This window comes from Malaya genurostris, chromosome 2 (genome assembly GCF_030247185.1).
Source record: "Malaya genurostris strain Urasoe2022 chromosome 2, Malgen_1.1, whole genome shotgun sequence".
In the NCBI taxonomy this organism is placed as follows: Eukaryota; Metazoa; Arthropoda; class Insecta; order Diptera; family Culicidae; genus Malaya; species Malaya genurostris.
Window position 1 is genome coordinate 99,134,689 of NC_080571.1, and position 19,677 is coordinate 99,154,365.

Here is a 19,677-nt window from a genome sequence, read left to right on the forward strand (position 1 = left end):
TTAATCAACTGCATAGCACGCTTGACATGTTTTTATTATAGTTATAATTATTATTCATCGCAGCATGTATGTTAATATTATTAGCTGTATTTCTTGGTGATATTACTCCACCACGACGGTATTGCTGAATAAATTTCAAATACATCACGAAACATGGAATTTCGATGCGACCGACGAAATTAACTCACTTAACGAGCCTAAAATTATTGATATCGGATAATCCATATCCGAGATAATAACAACTATTTTTATTTATAATACCAACTATTTTTATTTACTGTGAATCAAAAACTTTGCTTATTTCCACCCCTGCTTGAAACCTCGGACGCGAAAATATAGTTTCTTCGATCGAGCTAAAATTTTGCATGGTGCTTATGGGGCCCAAAAGGAACAGGAAAAGTTTGGTGAAGCTGAAATCAATATTTGGCCCCACCCACAACGACCACTCACTCATTTGAAAGTTTAAATTAAAGTTGGTTATGAATATATACAAAATTCGTCACTAATACTTTTTTCATGTATCAGGTTAATAGCAGTTAGGAAACTTGTAAAAACTACACACAAATATATCTCAGATTACAGTGACCTCTATCGTACCAAACAATACAACTGTGAAGGACTTCGTCCGGCAAACACAAACACGGTTCAAGAGAACAAAAATAAATTTTTATGACGGAATTATATTTCCATTTTTAACTGATATCAGCTGTATTCGCTACGCAACGTACACGTGATTCCGCTTCACATATCTGCCGCTCCAAATCGAACAATAATCCATAGTCGCACTGTCCCGTTACCAGTTGTCCCTGGAAGCAAGCTAGATACTTCTGGCACGATTCCGGATGGGGTAAAAACACTCCTTCGTTGCTTCGGTCCGAACAATCCATTTCTTGAGCAACACATTTGGTGATTACCAATGCCGTAAGTAGAATTATTGGCAAAATAAATATCTTCCGTAAGTATACTGAACGGTGGTTCATGGTTTCGGTTCAAATCGATTCTGAGAACTGCATAGAAAATGCTCTTCGAGTGGCCATCCCATTACTGATAACATGCTGATAAGTAAAGAAGAGGAGATGATAGACATTCAATGGGAGTATTTCAACATTGTTCAGTAACGCTCTTCGAGCAATGGTAATGAATAGAGGGTGTTTGCATAAAGTAAATATTATGTAGATACTCAACCTGCCGTGACGGTAAGATGATAACATAAAATGTTTTTTTTTGTGATATTTGTTATTGTTATTAGATTATGATTTCAATTAGATGACCGATCACAAATTGGGATAAATGATAGAGGAAGTATAATCAGTTTACTTTCGTGTCTCAATCGATACACTGTTAATTAGTTGAACCTGAAAGATTAACTTCTGTATCGATTCCTTCACGTTTCGCCTTCAGCTCATAGGTGCTTGAAGTAGCTCAAACCGGAGAAACTCCCGACCGAAGTCCGCTTTAATGTACGTATCGTCATCCATTACAAGGTATTTCGACTGCACCAACCACTTACCGTACAGCTTCCAGGTGCCCACGGCCACGGAATTATGTTTATCGGTTCGAATAGCCAGATTTCTCATTTTAAAACAGGAAGTCTAATCCGCTTCATTGTCTGCTGAACGAACCAGACGGAAGAATTGAGCTTCTTGGTCACGTCCCGAATCGGAGGGGTCGGATTGCGCTTTAAACAATCTGACATTCATTTTTCCTCCACTCGCCACTGGATCGTTTGAGTCTTTTGAACGATTTTACCGATCGGAGCACAATCGAATTATCGTTTCCCAACAGATTCGCAATCCACTTGTGGGACTGAGTAAGATTTTTCCCGACCGTGCCCATAACTTTTTCTCGCTTTAACAAGCTACGCTTAATAAAACAAGGTGACAGCAATGCTTTTTCATAACATAATTAGTTATCAAACAGTTATTGAGGTTTCCAATGAGTTTTGATAACAATACTCTTGAATATTTCAGAGACATGAAATGTTCATTTATATGATCGCTTGGTTCAATACTTGACGGATCGTTCGGGGTTTTCTGGCTTCACTGTTCTTATAACAAGAGATCTAGTTTTACCCAAAATATATCAATTTTTACTCATGCAAAATATGTTATATAAAAAAAGAGTGTTGTGCATTTTTTTCGAATATTCAAATTTCAAAATCGGTAAATTCAGAGTATTCAAATTCCAAAATTCTTAAGTTAGTACCTTACATAAGTCACGGAAAAGACCACGAAAGCAAAACAACTAAAATATTTGTTCGAATTTAATTTGAATTTAATGGTTAAAAATTTGAAAAACTAATCGAGAGTAGCTTTTTCTAGTCCGCTATGTTCGATTTCGGATGAACTAATAGACGCAGTAGGAATCAGAGCTAAGTCTCAAAAGGATCAATTATCAAATAGAAACTGAAATTGTCTTCATGAAATGATGAAGAAGTTTCATGTATGGTCACGACAAGCAAGAATGTCTCGAACTGGGACATTGGATGGTCTACCTTGGGTACGCAAAGAATTTATTGGTTGAGACCTGACATCACGATACTCCACGCATGTCCAAACGGCATGATCAATATCGCGATAGCATTCGCCACTAGAACAATGATTAGTCTCAGAAAGTCCAATTCGAAGGAGATGTGCATCTAACGTGTAGTGATTGGACATGAGTCTGGACATCACACTGATCACTCACATCCAGCCCCCTGAACCATGCCTTTTTCGATTAGAAATAATTGAGTGCATCCACCGACCCAGATCATCTTTATCCCAAGAAGCCAGATGGCAAGTGTTCTTTGGCGAGACGCGCTATAGACTTCGTTGAATGCAATCGGTCTCTCACAAATTTCACCCTCAATAGCACCACGTTTGGCTAAAATATCGACTCTTCCATTGCCTGGAATGGAGCAATGAGCTTGGACCCAAACTGTTGTGATTTGATAATTATTATTCAATATGTCGGTTCATTTTTGTCAGCAACGTTTGAGCGAATGGCTTCAATTGCGCTCAGACTATCTGTGAAGAGGAAATAATGGTTTGGAGATAATGTGACTCAAGCTGAACTGCTGCTAACTCTGCTATATAAACAAATGCAGGTTCTTGAAGCCTAAACGAGACCGAAACATGATTGTTGAACATACCAAACCCAGTAGTCTCTTCAATTCGTGATCCGTCCGTGTAAAACATTTCCTGAGAGTCAATATGCCTTAACTTACTTGAAAATATTTATAGGATTTCTATCGAGCGAAGGTGATCCGGAATTCCACGCACATCGCGCTGCATGGATGTGTCGAAAAAAAAAGTTGAGTCAGGGACTAACCTTCCTGTGTACAACTTAATAACTGTAGATTTAGAGTCAGAGATTTATATGAGTTGAAAATAAACTTGGAATATAGATGTTTAAATCAATTATCCAATGTTGGAAGTGGAAGTTGCTTTGAACTTGAAATAATCATCACGATGTAATATAATAGATCATAATTTTTAATTTTAATTGTATTCATTAAAATTTGATCAGTATCTGACGGGGAAAACAGATTTGAAAAATGAAAAGTGAATGCAACTATGTAATAAAGACCACGAAAATGCTATCGCAAAGACGAGACTCAAACCCGTAGCTAGCTCCTAACCGGGAAAATTGTTTTGTCACACGGAAAGACCGAAATCAGCATTTTGGCGAAAAAATTAGTTGATTTTCTGATTTTAGTTAGTTATTTTTTGAGACAACTAAAAAAATCTTACTTTTGCTAATTTAGAATTCTCATTCTCTTAATAATAGTGAAATATTTCTTGAAATGGCTATTTCTCAGTTGAATTCAACAATTAAACGTGCTGTCATATCTTAACTAAGGCACACTTCATTTCCATTCAACTATTTTTTCAGTTGAATTAGAGATTTTTTTTCAACCAACATAAATGGTTGAATTGGCTTCTGCAATGTGCAGTTATATGGCGCATAGTCATCGAAAAATGTGAACACCGTAATGACTACTAACCACTAGATGGCACACTACAACCGAAAAAAAATCTGTCGCGATTGTCTTTTCTATATTGGCAGGTATAAATATGATGTTGTATTGGAGAAAAAGACATAAACGAAACATGAACTTCTTTTTGAAAATTTTTCTTCTAAATCGACTTCGCGAAATCGACTCTCTCACTGAAAACTTTGAGCACTCGGAAAACAAAAACTGAATACAAGTAGTACACTGGACGGCGTAGCCCGGAAGGTTGGAAGAAACAAAAAACATCATTTGACATATACAATTAGAGTGCAACATTCGAAACTCACGGTTTCGCGTAAACACATTATTACGCACAATACACTTTCCACTAAGAGTTTACGTCATTTTTACATATCGGTTTAGAAATTTTTATATGGATATATCAATTTATATATGGATAAATGCAAAATAATTAGCAATCAGTTTCAACAAGACTGTCCTTTTTAGCTTTTTAATGAATTGTTTTGCTTTTACACCTCTCATGAGCTTTTGGGTCATAAACTTGTTAATAAAACAAATTCCATTTTTGTTTTCTATGTACTGTCCTTCGACAATGATGGTGATAGATAAATTGAAACCAAATTAGTTGTCAATGAGAATTTCGTGTTGGATTGAAATATTGCTGGTTTGTGTCCGCCAACTAAACACATTCTCCAAGTATAAGAGTTTTTTTCAGCAAAGTAAATTCTCAATTTTAAATAATTTCATAGTTATTTTGGAAAATTTGTTGTTAAAATCAACTAATTCAAAAACAGTAATACGAATTAGGCGCAGAGCTAATTTCGGTCGTTCCGTGCAATCAAACTGCCCTGCATAAGAAAACACATGAAGATGATTGCAAATTTACATTGACGATGATAGTGGAAAAATGTTAGATACGTAGCATTCATCACTAGACAGTAAGTCTGAATCGACGACAAACAAATCTGCTATCAGCACTTATAATTAAATGTATTTATTGTATATATGTAATAACTTTTAAAATGTATCCGTTTAGGTGGTGAGTATTGTAAACTCAGTGTCGAGCCCCGCAAATGAGCGTATCTTTTCCAATCCTTTCAGATCAGTCATTGCAAAATTGTATAATTATTATTTTTACGTTTCGTCTTTGACTCATCACTGCAGAGCAGTTCAAATTGAACTGCTTAGTGCTAAACTCGGCAGTTCAATTTGAACCGCTAAGCAAATGTAAAGTTTCTGCTATTTACAGAACACTTTTTGTTTTGCAACGGAGTGGGTCTGATGAGTCAAAGACGAAACGTAAAAGTAATAAAAACGGTGCCATAGCACAAAATTTGGCTAACCCCTAAATGTATAATTATGCTAAATTGATGTTCTGTGCATCTCTACCAAATATTCCGCTAATCCAACTTTACAGAAGCTTCAATTGTTTGAATGTTATTTTACCTACACCCTTAAAATTAATTCGGTGTGTAGCCTTTCTTAATATTAGTTCAAATGACCAACAGAAGATTGGAAGTTACTTTTGTACAAAAGTTCACTGTCTTTGGCATTATATAATACATATGACGAAAAACACTACAAACATCAAACTGTAATTCAGACATCGATTGAAAATTACTATACCTGACTCTTCCACCTTTACTGCTGAGTTTAGCCTGCACTCTTCTTTTTCCATTGCCTTTTTTATTCTCATTTCAACCGCTCACCAGTACACCGCGCAACATGTGCCAGACAAGCGTTTGCCTGTATTGCTACATGTCAGCCTACCTATAGAATTTGATGCTACCCACCCATCCGAGAGGCCTGCGCAGCCGATCGGAAGAGTTTATGCTGCACACACACGCTACGAAACATGTCACATCAGATTCCTACGAACGATACGCAGGCAACACCATTTCAGTTGTATTGTGACAGCCAGCCGTAGACGACAAACTGCCTGATGACAAGTGTCATTCCGTGTGCAGACTCACCCATTCAACAATCAGTCCGATCCAAGTGTTCTTTGACAGCAGAAGTTTGCTCTTACTTTTTCTTCGTTTGGCCTGCGGTTCGAAAGGTCGTGAGACCATTCAATTTTGACCACGACGGGATTTAATTTGTGCCGTAGTAGTTTGTTGTGCATTTGTTATATTTTCATCGTTCCGGAAAGCTTGTTTTCGTGGTGAAACTGTTGGTGTGACACGGGAAGAAGTCATCCACTGTGCTGCTGAAACGGATTTGTTGTTGGCAATCCCATAAAAATTGATTAAATTGAGTGTTGGATAGGCAAAAGAAGGGAATCATTTTATGTTGTAACGATGCTAATGCTACCGCAGCAGTGATGCTCCGTCTTGGAGGGCTTCGCTGGTCGAAGTTATGGTGGTCTCGCTGTGAGATTGTTGTGAGCGTTGTGAATATGTCAAAAAAAAAATGAAATGCAAAAGTGTTTGTGTTTTGTTTTAGTCTGATAAGAGTGGCCTGAAGGTGCAATTTATATTGTTTCTGCAGAAAAGAAAATTCCAACCGTACCACGGCATTCTGCACAACCTTGGTGCGGCACTTGGTTTTGATAGGTGCCAGTGAACGAAGAGTGAAGACATCGTCGCCAGGCTGTGTCTGTGCTTGTCGTGGAGACCCCACCAAAATTTTAAGGCACAAACAACGGGAAACCTGACAAAGAACGTGCATGTGATAAGTGTTGTAATTTGTTACTTCAAGCGAGCGACTGGCACCGGGTAGATAATTTTGAAACTAGGCCAAGCGCAAAGTTAGGTACACCCAGCAATGGATTTGGCAAGTCTGTTTCTGTTCGGGCTGATGTCCTGCGTGATAGGCGCTGTGCTGATGTTGCTCATTCAGTACTATGCCTTCGTGCGGTACTTTCGCCTACCCGAGTTGGACGAGGAACAGGAGCAGTGCCGGAAGTCGGCGTTCAGCGAGCCCTACGTGCTGCCGGATGTAAGTGTTGATTGTGTGCGGGTGGAGGATTAGTTTTCTGCTCAGCTGGCGAATGTTCATGTTTTTCAGCTGCCTCTTCACGATTAGAAACCTGTTTTTCAACGGTGTTCACCTCTTTGATGTTGTACGGAAGTTCTAGTCACTTTTGACGATTATATTTCCGTTCCAAGCCAGATTGTGTTTTGTATATAGGGAGGCCCATAGAACATGGGACAGTAATGGGTTGAACGGTGGTATATATCTATAAAAGAGATAGATTTAATTCTACACATAGCACGGAATGTATAATTTTAGATTTAACCTTTTCTCTAAATTTTATCTGTCATAGTTTTAAATACATCCTAAAAATTGCATACCATTTTTTGTCGTTTTACGTATGTAAGTATATTAGGCATTACGTTGCTAATTATACAATTTTGTACATCTAAGCAAGGGGTATTCGCCCCGGACGCAACATTTGAAGGGGGCGGCAAAGTCATCTTTGGGACCTTTTTTTTGCTCTCCGAATCTTTGCGGTTTTTCAGATTTTTGTTTTTTGGTAATTCAACGATGGGGCGGCAAAACTATAGCCTGTTCGCACTATACCGGGACGACCGGGACGGGATCATCCGGGACTATCAGGGACGTTTTTTTCCTCATCGGCGATGACTGAGCTAACGGCGTGTGTATGTATTGGAATCCCGGTTCCGGGATAAATCCATTTGATTGCCACCGATATTCCTCGCCGAGTTTTTTTCAGCGCCGACGGTGTCATATCATCGCCGATGAAGAAAAAAAAACGTCCCGGATAGTCCCGGATGGTCTCGTCCCGGTCGTCCCGGTATAGTGCGAACAGGCTTTTATTTTGCCCCGGGCGCCAAATTTCCTCGGTACGCCACTGCATCGAAGGTAGAACCTCTTACTGAATCCTCACCACGAATTCTATTGAAATTGAGATCCAAAGTTGCCCATTTAAAATTCCGCTATCCTTCTTGTTAATCAATCAAAACACGTGTTGCCTTGTTAACGGTCTGAAGTGAACGTCTCGATGAGGTAATTTATAAAAGTGAAATTTTATAACCCATTCATCAAAAGCTCCGAACAACGGGAATTGATAACAGCCTTCCGCTATGGTCAATTAAAGTGAAAAACATCCTGCAAAGTATAAAAGATTTGCACTAAACATGAGCTCTAAATCAAAGGAATGTCCGAACTTGTGCCATCCATTCGTGCAAAAACGGAATAAAGCCATTAGACGAGAAATGACATCACTCTATAGCTATAGCAACGAAACGTGTGGCTGTGTGTAATGCTAGCTGGATATTGTTCGCCTATTGCTCGCTGAAACCAGGGGTGGAATCATGTAAGGTGATAAGTGACTATCACCTCCTGGTGATAAAGAGGTGATCACCAGAATGTTTGAATCACCGAAGGTGATCACTTTTACTATCACCATCACCGGTGATTGAGCTAACTTCACCCATATATCACCTGTCAAGAAACGTCAACCGTTCAGGAGTTAAATATGAAAATGGCGTATACCGTTGATATTAGAAAGAGTAATATATGAAAGTGGCGTATACCCACATAATATTCAAAAATCTGAAAGTTTAATTTTCAATTCTTTTCATTAATTTGTTTGGTAAACATTGTTTGGTAAACATTAAAAATCTTATTATACATATGTAATGTTTTTTTGTTAATTAAGTACAAATAAATAACAAAAAACATAAAATGTGTATTAGTAAATACACTCACAATGCATTCAAGAAAGGTATACAACATTAATTTCGAATACAATTATGTGTAATGCAAAAACTAAAATCGTTTTCGTATTCAACAGTGGCACTACACCGGTGTAGGGCAAAAAAGAATGAGTTGTAACGAGTATAGTCGGTACTACACTGCACCAGTGCAGCGTTAAAAATGAACGGTCTAAGAAGTTCGTTATCGTTCGAAGTAACATTACAATAAACAAGCAATTTCCTTTTTAAACCATAGTTGTAGCTTGAACTCATTTTCCTTGTGCGACAGTAAATAAATGAAATCATTGAGGATAATTTTTATTTATGGGAAATGCTTTTCATTCACGGATTCATCGAAACATCAATATTATAATATGAGCTGCACTTTGCTATACGATATTCAATTAAAGTTGTTATTGATCACAATTTCGTATACATCGCAGGAATTTCATTTATCGAACAATTTTAAAAGAATATGTGGATGCAATGCACGACAATGCAATCAAATTTACATGTCTGCACTTCATCTGGAGCGGTTAGATTCCGACTGTTTTCCTTTAGCAACACAAAATATCAAATCTCACTGTTATTAAACATAAACATCCTATCTATGTTTAGTAATAACGAATTTATATCACCTTTTAGCAGCACTCATTTTCTATATCTGTAAGAACGCAAAAATACAAAATGAATTATTCTGATAAGTGACAACAAAAAAGCTATCACCGGTGTTTTGACATAAAGGTGATGATTAAGTGGTGACAATCACCTTACGTGATTCCAAAAAATAAGCGCTAAGTGAGCCCTCTCGCAGTGTTGACAGAAGTGGGTGATTATCACCTTACATGATTCCAAATTTTAAAAAGTGATAGTCACCTGGTGATAATCACCTTACATGATTCCACCCCAGTATCCGACTGGTTGTTGATTTAGATAGCATTGCATTTTTGTTGTTTCAACGGAGTAAGGCTGATTAGTAATACAGTTGCTGAAAGATGCGATATGCGAGTATTTATTGGTTAGTAGATGGAATCGATTACCTTTAGCAATGAGGAATACCGTCAGAAGTTTCAATTCTCTTATATTCAATCTATTTTCTTTGTTGTTTCAATGTTCTCGGTTTCTTTGTTTTTTTTTCGCTCCGATTTCAAAAGATTTTTATTTCAATGAAGTAATAAGACCATGTTCTATCTAACCTCCCCCGCTAGACGGATCAATGCATGGTTTTACAAGTCAGTTGTCGTATTTTCGAGTCCCGATATGGAAGAATTCTTAGTGTCAGTACGGTCGTAGTACTAGCCATGCAATGATTCTGTACGCTATGCATTGGCTGTAAAGTCAGGCCAAATTCCATCAAAAGAATGTAATGCCAGGACTACAAATTATTGTCATACTAGCTGACCCGTCGAACTTCGTCTCGATTAAAGATTATTTGTTCGAATTTATGTTTATTGTCAAACGACTAAGTGGTTAACATTTTTCTCCATTATTTTTCTGATTACTTAACCCACAATTAACGGAATTTGACACACATTCGTTGTAGTCCAATTAGAAATATCATCACAAATTATTGTGATGATGTGAAATACTTCTGTTAAGCAGTGAACAGAGATCTCTCTCTAATGACTTTGACATAATAGACTTTTTCTCTTCCAGGTGTGATTCTTGCTTCCGGTAATCAATAAAATACCTCTCTAAAAGAGATTTGTATTGATAAATTTAACAATAAGTTGAAGAATTTCTTTTCTAGAGTTGTTTATTCGGTAGAGTAGAATATATTTACAATTTGTATTTAGCCCAAGTAACCAAAATTTCGCAAAAAAAATGTTTGACTTAAGAAGCTGATCCGTCGAACTTCGTCTCGCCCAAAAATAATTTGTTCCCATTTATATGTTCTGAGAGCAGAATTGTCAAACGACTAAGTAGTTAACTTAACCTACAATCAACGGAATTCAACAGCCATTCGCTTTAGCCCAAAACAAAGAAACATCACCCATAAGTAATGTGAACATGTGAACTTTTGAGCATCGATAATGCTTTCTAAAAACTTGTTTTGTACGTTCAAGTTGCCAAAAAGTACCACACGTACTTTAGAGCTCTAATAAAGTGGATATTTTTAGATACGAATGAACTTCTGGTGCCTTGGAGAGACGACGCTTACAATTTAAATTGATATTGAACTCACCAATTTGAACATTCTTCTCAGCAAGAATGGCTTTTATCGTATCAAAGAACGCTCTCTAGCAACTCTTCACACGATTCAATCAGTGCCATCAAAGAGAGACGAATATCAACACAGAATGGACACCGGTGCGAAAACGATTTTCTCTCGACGACCCGTCTGAGCATCACGGGTTAACACGTTGGGGTAGGGATTCGCTCTGAAACAATTCTCGTTTTGCGATCCGATTCTATACGGGCAGTGGATAATTGTGATAGAATAATGTTACTATCGTCGCTTATATTACTTCGGCATAAGTTGTATCTATGAAAATATCTGTAAATGTTCAACATAAAGGTTTTGAAATATTGTAACCTAGTATGAGAATCATCAAGTTAATTCATCGGTTCGATTTTCTGGGATAATTGTCAAATTGCGATTATCCCTTGCAAATTCCACATAGCGCCGATTATTGCAAAACTGCATCTATTTTGGTAAGGGCCGTGAAATACTCAAAGTATGAGATGTAGCGAAAAAATGTAGAAAAAATCTTTCACGGTTCATGCATTGAGAAGCATCAAGTTCTTGTAGCATCACCTACCAGATTGACGATGTTGTATACAATTCAGAGAAATAGTATCAATCCATCTTGAATATTGACTATCTAATTGCCACTTATTATGTGCGCTTCGTGTAATCTAAAATTCAATAATCATTCGAAAGCAAAATGCAAGGAAAATCTCTTAGTTGGACTTTAGCGTTTCTAGAGCACAAACTTTTTGTTAATTCACAATGACCAATATTATTCATCTGACTCACAAAACCAGAGCAATCCACGCCACCAGTGTTTCTCAATGAAAAACGCCATTAGTAAGCGACAATGTTGATACCCAATTAGGCACGTGGCTCGGAATGACGAACCACATGAATCAAGTATGCACTTCACACAAATCAACTTGTTCCGCGCCAAATAATTCTTTCAACTATCTAGTATTCCTTTCTTCGACGGCCAAACACTTATGCAACTCGTTATGCGCCAAACACCTATCGATGATCTAGCAATCATTGGCGACTTTTTCAGTGGAAAATTCCATTGTCCATACAAAATAACTTTATTGCGTTTTCCCACTTTTCCGGTAAGTTTTCCTAATTTTTTTGATGTACGAACCCGGTGGGGGTAAAAACTGATAAAAAAAAATCATCTCAATCCGTCCATCCGTTCTTACGTGATGCGATTACAAAGAATGATCTCTGCATTTTTATATATATATAGATAACTGAACCGAACAATTGTTTTAAATAAATAATAATAGGTTGACTTGTTCAGAAGGAAACCAATCAATAATAGATGTGGTTGAGGGTTCATTTCCATAATCCAAATTTTCAGAACTTGATTCTAGGCCTGAACTTTGGAACTAAATTTTGGTAATGAACTGGTTCAGACCAGTTCCGAAATTCCCCTTCAAAATTCTAATTTAGAATTCAGGTTCAAAATTCTGAAACTGAAACTCTGGAACTTCAAATCCAAAGGCAGGAACAGAACTCAGATCCAAGATTAAGTTGTATTTCCTGAATTCAGTTCTAGAGTCCAGGTTCTGAATTCTAGATCGTAATGCAGGTCTAGAATTCGGTTCTAAAATTCAGTTCCACATTTCTAGAAGTGTAACTGAATTCAAGATTTTTAAACCTAATTCCGGGTCTGAACTCTAGTACTGAATTTCCGAGCTTAATTCCAGGGTGGCAAGTGATCGGGAAAATCGGGAAAACCGGGAAAAAGTCGGGAATTTGATTTCACCGGGAAAAAGTCGGGAATTTTAGTGAAAAACCGGGGAAAATATTACTAGCTCACCTATGAGTAACAGTTGTTAGCATAATGATTTTTTTTTCAACAATCGAAGAGTAAGAGACAATACCCAATTTTGTGTTTTAGCGAAATGTTCAGTACAAGTGTTGAAATAACTTATTGGAAATTGGGCCAACACCCCATGTCTCGTCCAACGATTTTTAGAGGCTTGCAGGTAGTTTTAAATCAAACAGGAATCATCAGAGTTTTTTAAGTTGTTATCAATAACAGCACAATGAAAGCTCATTTTGAAAAATAAGGATAATTTGGATGCTTCTGTTGGATTTTTATTGAATTTTTTAATAAGTATTCAAAACACCTGCAAAATTTATGCAAAATCTCAAGGTAACATAGGGAAAATATGTAAGTTTTTAAGTTTGCTAATAATTGCCCTTGTTTCATTATAATTTGTCTCAGTAAGGTTATCTTGAGACAATACTTGTATTGTTATGCTTATATTTCTGTGAGATATCAAAAGGACTCGCTAAATTTGAAGAGTTGAAACTGGTTTCTAAGAACCAGTATAGAATCTTAGAAAGATTTAGAAAATAATTGATTTGTTCATTGAATCTATGTTTAATTTTTTTTAAAGGTCCTCAACCATTCCATAGTAGGATCACAAGAACGTTGATATGGATGTAGATGAAGGTGAATTGAATTCAGTTTGAGCTTTTGGAACTTCAATAAAGTAATGATTTAAATTATTCACGGCTATATCTATATTTCCCAAAATAATTTCAGGGTTTACATTCGATAGTATTCTAGTCGATTAGTTCTAAACTGGTAGAATATATAACTAATTGCTCTAATCATTGCTTAATTTGAAACCCTAAATGTTATTGATTGATCTGCTAGAATCGGATCAATTGTAGGAAGATTTCTCATAGAAGATAAATTAGTTAGGCTATTGGAAATAAAACTGTTTTAAAATCTGCGGAGAGTTAATCATGAAGAACTCGTACTTACTGATTACTCTACGAGCGTTTAGAATCCTATTAGGATTAGATCGATATATTGTGCATTTTAACTGTTATCATTTGATTCATTTATCCATCAACGCATTGAAATCGTAAACATTGTTTATTAACTAACAGATATATTAGAAAAAAATTGTGTTTTAAAAGAGCAAGTCAACGGTTTTGCGAAATCTTAGATATACATACATCTGATGATTTTATATTCAATTCTATTACATGAAAATTCATCTGAGGGTATCGTTCATTGAACAGATGTGCTTGCAAGCGACATAATTTAAACAGTTCATTCCTTTCGTGACCGTCGTATCGATCGGATGGTAGTTTGCATTAGAGCAGCTGTGCGTTAATCCATTCTAATCCGTTTCAAGGTCATTTAATATCAGATCTTTTGTTCGTGAGCTTGTGCAGTAGATCAATACAGTATAAACAATAAATACCGTTAGACAGTGCCGGGTGCTATTGTGTTAAAACAATAAGAACAGTGAACCGACGTTTAGTGTGGTGCCGTGAACCGGTGCTGTGTGCATATTTATTCTCGGAGGTCGTTGTAACTAACGCTTGGCCTCAGCGGCCGAGTTGCTACGGATCATTAGCTAAGTATAATATTTTTTCCCTTCGTGTCCCTTTATCGTCTTATATTTTGACTCCCCCTATAATTTGCGCGGAACCTCAACCGCGCTATGGCAAGTCCATTAAATTCTCCCCTGCCCCCCGAAGATAAAATGGAAACAGATTTTAAATCTGCCCCAAATAGTAAGACTCACCGGGTTAAACAGTATCCCGAAGAGCCTTCACCCTCGGCCGGCCTTTATGTGGTTTATTTTCGGACCAAAGAGAAGAATAAACCGCTTAATATTTTGAAAATATCTAAAGACTTGGAGTCGAAATATACAACATTGAAATTTATTTCAAAAATTCGTCCCGATAAGCTCAGGGTCTCGTTGACCAGTCTGAAACATGCTAATGAGATCGCTCGAAACGATCACTTTACGCGGGACTACCGCGTTTATATACCAGCTCGCGAAGTCGAGATAGACGGAGTGATCACGGATCCAAGTCTGACATGCGAGGACATTCTCAAACATGGGGTCGGATGTTTTAAAGATCCCTTGCTTAAGAATGTCAAGATACTGGACTGCAAACGTTTGCATTCAGTATCGATCGCCGCGGATGGGACAAAGTCTTATCCCCACTCGGACTCGTATCGGGTGACCTTCTCCGGCTCGGCTTTGCCGAAATTCGTTCTCCTGGCCAGGGTTCGTCTACCTGTACGACTTTTCGTACCACGGGTAATGAATTGCACTAGTTGTCAACAACTAGGACACACAGCTTCCCATTGTGGAAATCGGCCCCGCTGCTCGAAGTGTGGAGAGAGTCATGCGGATGGCGTTTGCGACAGAGACATTGAAAAGTGTCTTTACTGTGGGGCGGCCCCGCATGACCTCACAGCATGTTCTGCGTATAAATTGCGTGGAGATCATTTGAAACGATCTCTCAAGCAACGATCAAACCGCTCGTTCGCAGAAATGCTGAAAATCGCCACACCACCTGAACAGAACCCCTACACCTGTTTGTCTGCGGACGATTGCGACTCTGACGATCCTCAAGAAGGTACATCTTCAACTGTCCCTCGTAGTTTTAGGAAGAGGAAAAATATATCATCTCCTAAACTCCCTAGAAAGGGTTCGAAGATATCTCTTGAAGGCCCTCCAAAAGTAACAGCAGAAGGAAGTGTTGGTAAAAAAAACGAAAAGAAGAAGCCAAAAGCTCCTAGTTCCGGAGACTTGAAATCGGAGAAAGAATATCCAACACTTCCGGGGACACCCAAAACCCCGAAAGTCCCCAAGGAACCAGAAAACACATCAAGTGCTGGACTTGTAAAATTCAGTGACATTGTGGACTTTATATTTTCCGTCTTCAACATTTCTGACCCCCTAAAAGGTATTTTGATGACTTTCCTGCCAAAAGTTAAAATGTTTTTGATGCAGCTGACTGCAAAATGGCCCCTCCTCTCAGCAATCGTTTCCTTCGATGGCTAATTTTTCGAACGAGGTCAAGGATTCGATCACTGTTTTACAGTGGAACTGTAGAAGTATCATCCCGAAAATAGATCCTTTTAAATACTTAGTAAATAATCTGAAATGTGACGCATTTGCATTGTGCGAAACTTGGTTAACTTCTGATGTATCACTAAACTTCCACGATTTTAATATTATTCGCCTGGATCGAGATAATCCCTACGGAGGAGTACTTTTGGGGATCAAAAAGTGCTATTCCTTCTTTCGAATTAACCTCCCCTCGATATCAGGTATTGAAGTTGCCGCATGTCATGTCACAATTAAAGGCAAGGACCTTTGTATTGCTTCCATCTATATTCCCCCTAGAGCCTCAGTTGGGTACCACTGGCTCAGCAGTATCATGCAACTTCTTCCCGCACCGACGTTAGTTTTAGGAGACTTTAACTCTCACGGTACGGGATGGGGTTGTCTTCATGATGATAACAGATCAGCTATGATCCATGATATTTGCGACAACTTCAATATGACAATCTTGAATACGGGAGAAATGACACGAATTCCCGCACCACCAGCAAGACCAAGTGCGCTGGACTTATCCCTCTGCTCGACATCGCTACGGTTGGATTGCACGTGGAAGGTAATCCCTGATCCCCACGGTAGCGATCATCTGCCTATCGTAATTTCAATCGCCAGCGGATTAAGACCATCGGAAACAATCAATGTTTTGTATGACCTCACACGAAATATTGATTGGAAATGCTACGCAATATCGATATCTGAGAAACTAGAAACAACACAAGAACTTCCTCCGGAGGAAGAGTATACGTTTATGGCTGGCTTGATTCTCGACACTGCGATTCAAGCTCAGACGAAACGTATACCCGGCGCGAATACTAACATTCGTCCTCCCAACCCGTGGTGGTACAAAGAGTGCTCATCACTGAACGCGGAAAGATCTTTAGCATTCAAAAAGTTCAGAAAATATGGAACACCTGATAATTATAGAAATTACGCAGCGCTAGATAAGCAAATGAAGAACTTAGTTAAAGCAAAGAAACTAGGTTACTGGCGACGGTTTGTTGACGGATTAACAAAAGAAACATCGATGAGCACTCTTTGGAACACAGCCCGACGAATGCGCAACCAAAACACAACGAACGAAAGCGAGGAATATTCTAACCGCTGGATATTCGATTTCGCTAAAAAAGTATGTCCTGATTCTGTTCCGGAACAGAAGATATCCCGCGCCGCGACTTCGAATACAAACGAAACACCGTTTTCGATGGTAGAGTTCTCACTTGCGCTCTTGTCGTGTAACAATAAGGCCCCGGGGTTAGACAGAATTAAATTCAACTTGTTGAAAAAGCTTCCTGACTCTGCCAAAAGGCGCTTGCTGAATTTGTTTAACAAGTTCCTCGAGGGTAATATTGTTCCACACGACTGGAGACAAGTGAGAGTTATCGCCATTCAAAAACCTGGGAAACCAGCCTCCGATCACAATTCGTATCGGCCGATTGCTATGCTTTCCTGTATCCGGAAGTTGTTCGAAAAAATGATTCTCTTCCGTCTAGACAATTGGGTCGAGACTAATGGTTTACTTTCAGATACACAATTCGGCTTCCGCAGGGGTAAAGGAACGAACGATTGTCTTGCGTTGCTCTCAACCGAAATTCAAATGGCATTTGCTCGTAAAGAACAAATGGCATCAGTATTTCTAGATATCAAGGGGGCTTTTGATTCAGTTTCTATAAATATCCTATCTAAGAAGCTGCACCAGCATGGTCTTTCGCCGGTTTTGAATACCTTTTTACATAATCTATTGTCCGAGAAACACATGTATTTTGCACATGGTGATTTGTCGACAATACGATTCAGTTACATGGGTCTTCCTCAGGGCTCATGCTTAAGCCCCCTTTTATATAACTTTTACGTAAACAACATTGATGAATGTATCAACACATCTTGCACGCTAAGACAACTTGCCGACGACAGCGTTGTGTCCATTATAGGACCCAAAGCTGCCGATCTCCAAGGACCATTACAAGATACCCTCGACAACTTGTCGACATGGGCTCTTCAAATGGGTATCGAGTTCTCTACGGAGAAAACTGAGCTGGTCGTATTTTCAAGAAAGCGAGAACCAGCACAACTACAGCTTCAACTAGGGGGTGGAACCATAGCTCAGGTCTTCACATTTAAATATCTCGGGGTCTGGTTCGACTCCAAAGGCACCTGGGGATGTCACATTAGATATCTGAAACAAAAATGCCAGCAGAGAATCAATTTTCTTCGCACAATAACCGGAACTTGGTGGGGTGCAAACCCAGGAGACCTGATCAGGCTGTACCAAACAACGATATTGTCCGTAATGGAATATGGATGCTTCTGCTTCCGATCTGCCGCGAACACCCATTTCATTAAACTGGAAAGAATTCAGTATCGTTGTTTGCGTATTGCCTTAGGTTGCATGCAGTCGACTCATACGATGAGTCTCGAAGTGCTCGCGGGCGTCTTACCGTTGAAAAACCGATTCTGGGATCTCTCATATCGATTGCTAATCCGATGCGATATCTTAAATCCGATGGTGATTGAAAACTTCGAAAGGCTTGTCGAGCTCAATTCTCAGACCCGTTTTATGTCCTTGTATTTTGATTACATGGCTCAGAATATTAATCCTTCTTCGTTTGTTTCCAACCGTGCTCATTTCTTGGATACTACTAATTCTACTGTGTTTTTCGATACATCCATGAGAGAAGAAATTCGTGGAATTCCGGACCACGTGCGCCCTCAAGTGGCCCCAAATATTTTTTATAATAAATTTAGAACAGTCAACTGTGAAAAGATGTTTTACACTGACGGATCAAACATCAACAGGTCCACAGGCTTCGGAATCTTCAATCAGAACATCACCGCTTCGTACAAACTCAGTGATCCGGCTTCAGTCTACGTCGCAGAATTAGCTGCTATTCAGTACACCCTCGAGATCATTGAAACCTTGCCCAAAGACCATTACTTCATTGTCACGGACAGTCTAAGCTCAATAGAAGCTCTCCGGGCAATGAAGTCAGGAAAGTATCCCCCATATTTCCTGGGGAAAATACGGGAACATTTGAGAACTTTATCTGAACGGTCTTATTTAATATCGTTAGTCTGGGTCCCTTCGCATTGTTCCATTCCGGGCAATGAAAAGGCAGACTCATTGGCTAAGGTGGGCGCATTTTTCAGTATCTCTCGTCAGAAAACTCTCGAAAGTTGGCAAACTTCATGGAGCAATGGCGAACTGGGACGATGGCTGCATTCCATTATCCCTAGGGTATCGACGAAACCTTGGTTCAGGGGGATGAACGTGAGTCGTGACTTCATTCGTGTGATGTCTCGGCTCATGTCAAACCATTACACCTTCAACGCGCACCTCCGGCGTATTGGAGTCGTGGAGAGCGGTCTCTGCGCTTGTGGTGACGGTTATCAGGACATCGAGCATGTCGTATGGACGTGTACGGAGTATCGTGACGCCAGGTCTTTATTAAAGGACTCCCTAAGGGCCCGAGGTAGACCACCTGAAGTTCCGGTCCGAGATGTGTTGGCTAGTCGGGATATCTCTTATATGCTTCTTATATACCAGTACCTCAAACACATTAATATCCAAGTGTAATCTGTTATACCTCGCTCAGAAAGTATAATCTCCACCTACAGGTTCGACATCACCGTCCCTGTCCACCATCTTCATTGGAACTAACAAGATCTTTTTTTGTCACTAACTTTTCGTTCCCCCTTCCCCCGTCTCTTCACCATCTCGATGGCAACTAATTAGATCTCTGTAGTTTTCAGACATTTTGTTTCCATACCCCCTATTTACCTCGGTTTCCACAATATTTACTTTTTTTATTTTTTCATCTCTTCGTAACATCACCATTACCGCCTACGGTCCTACGCTCCAGTCGATGACCAGCATGCGGGCCACCCGCCGGGCCTTCGTAGCCTGGGGGTGTTTCCCGCGGACCCACACGAACTGAAAGGAAGCGGCCATAGATAGCACCAACTGGAAGTCATGCAATA

The 19,677-nt window shown here is 39.0% G+C and overlaps 1 protein-coding gene across 1 annotated transcript in view; it reads left to right on the plus strand.

Annotated features, from left to right (window-relative positions):
* Nucleotides 1-5,855: 5,855 nt before the first annotated feature.
* Nucleotides 5,856-19,677, plus strand: part of LOC131428337 (PDZ domain-containing protein 8) — a 70,285-nt gene continuing 56,463 nt past the window's right edge. The window contains exon 1 of the mRNA XM_058592233.1: nucleotides 5,856-6,898. Within this exon, the coding sequence (XP_058448216.1) occupies nucleotides 6,725-6,898 (174 nt within the window). The 5' untranslated portion in view covers nucleotides 5,856-6,724. The remainder of the gene's footprint in view (nucleotides 6,899-19,677) is intronic.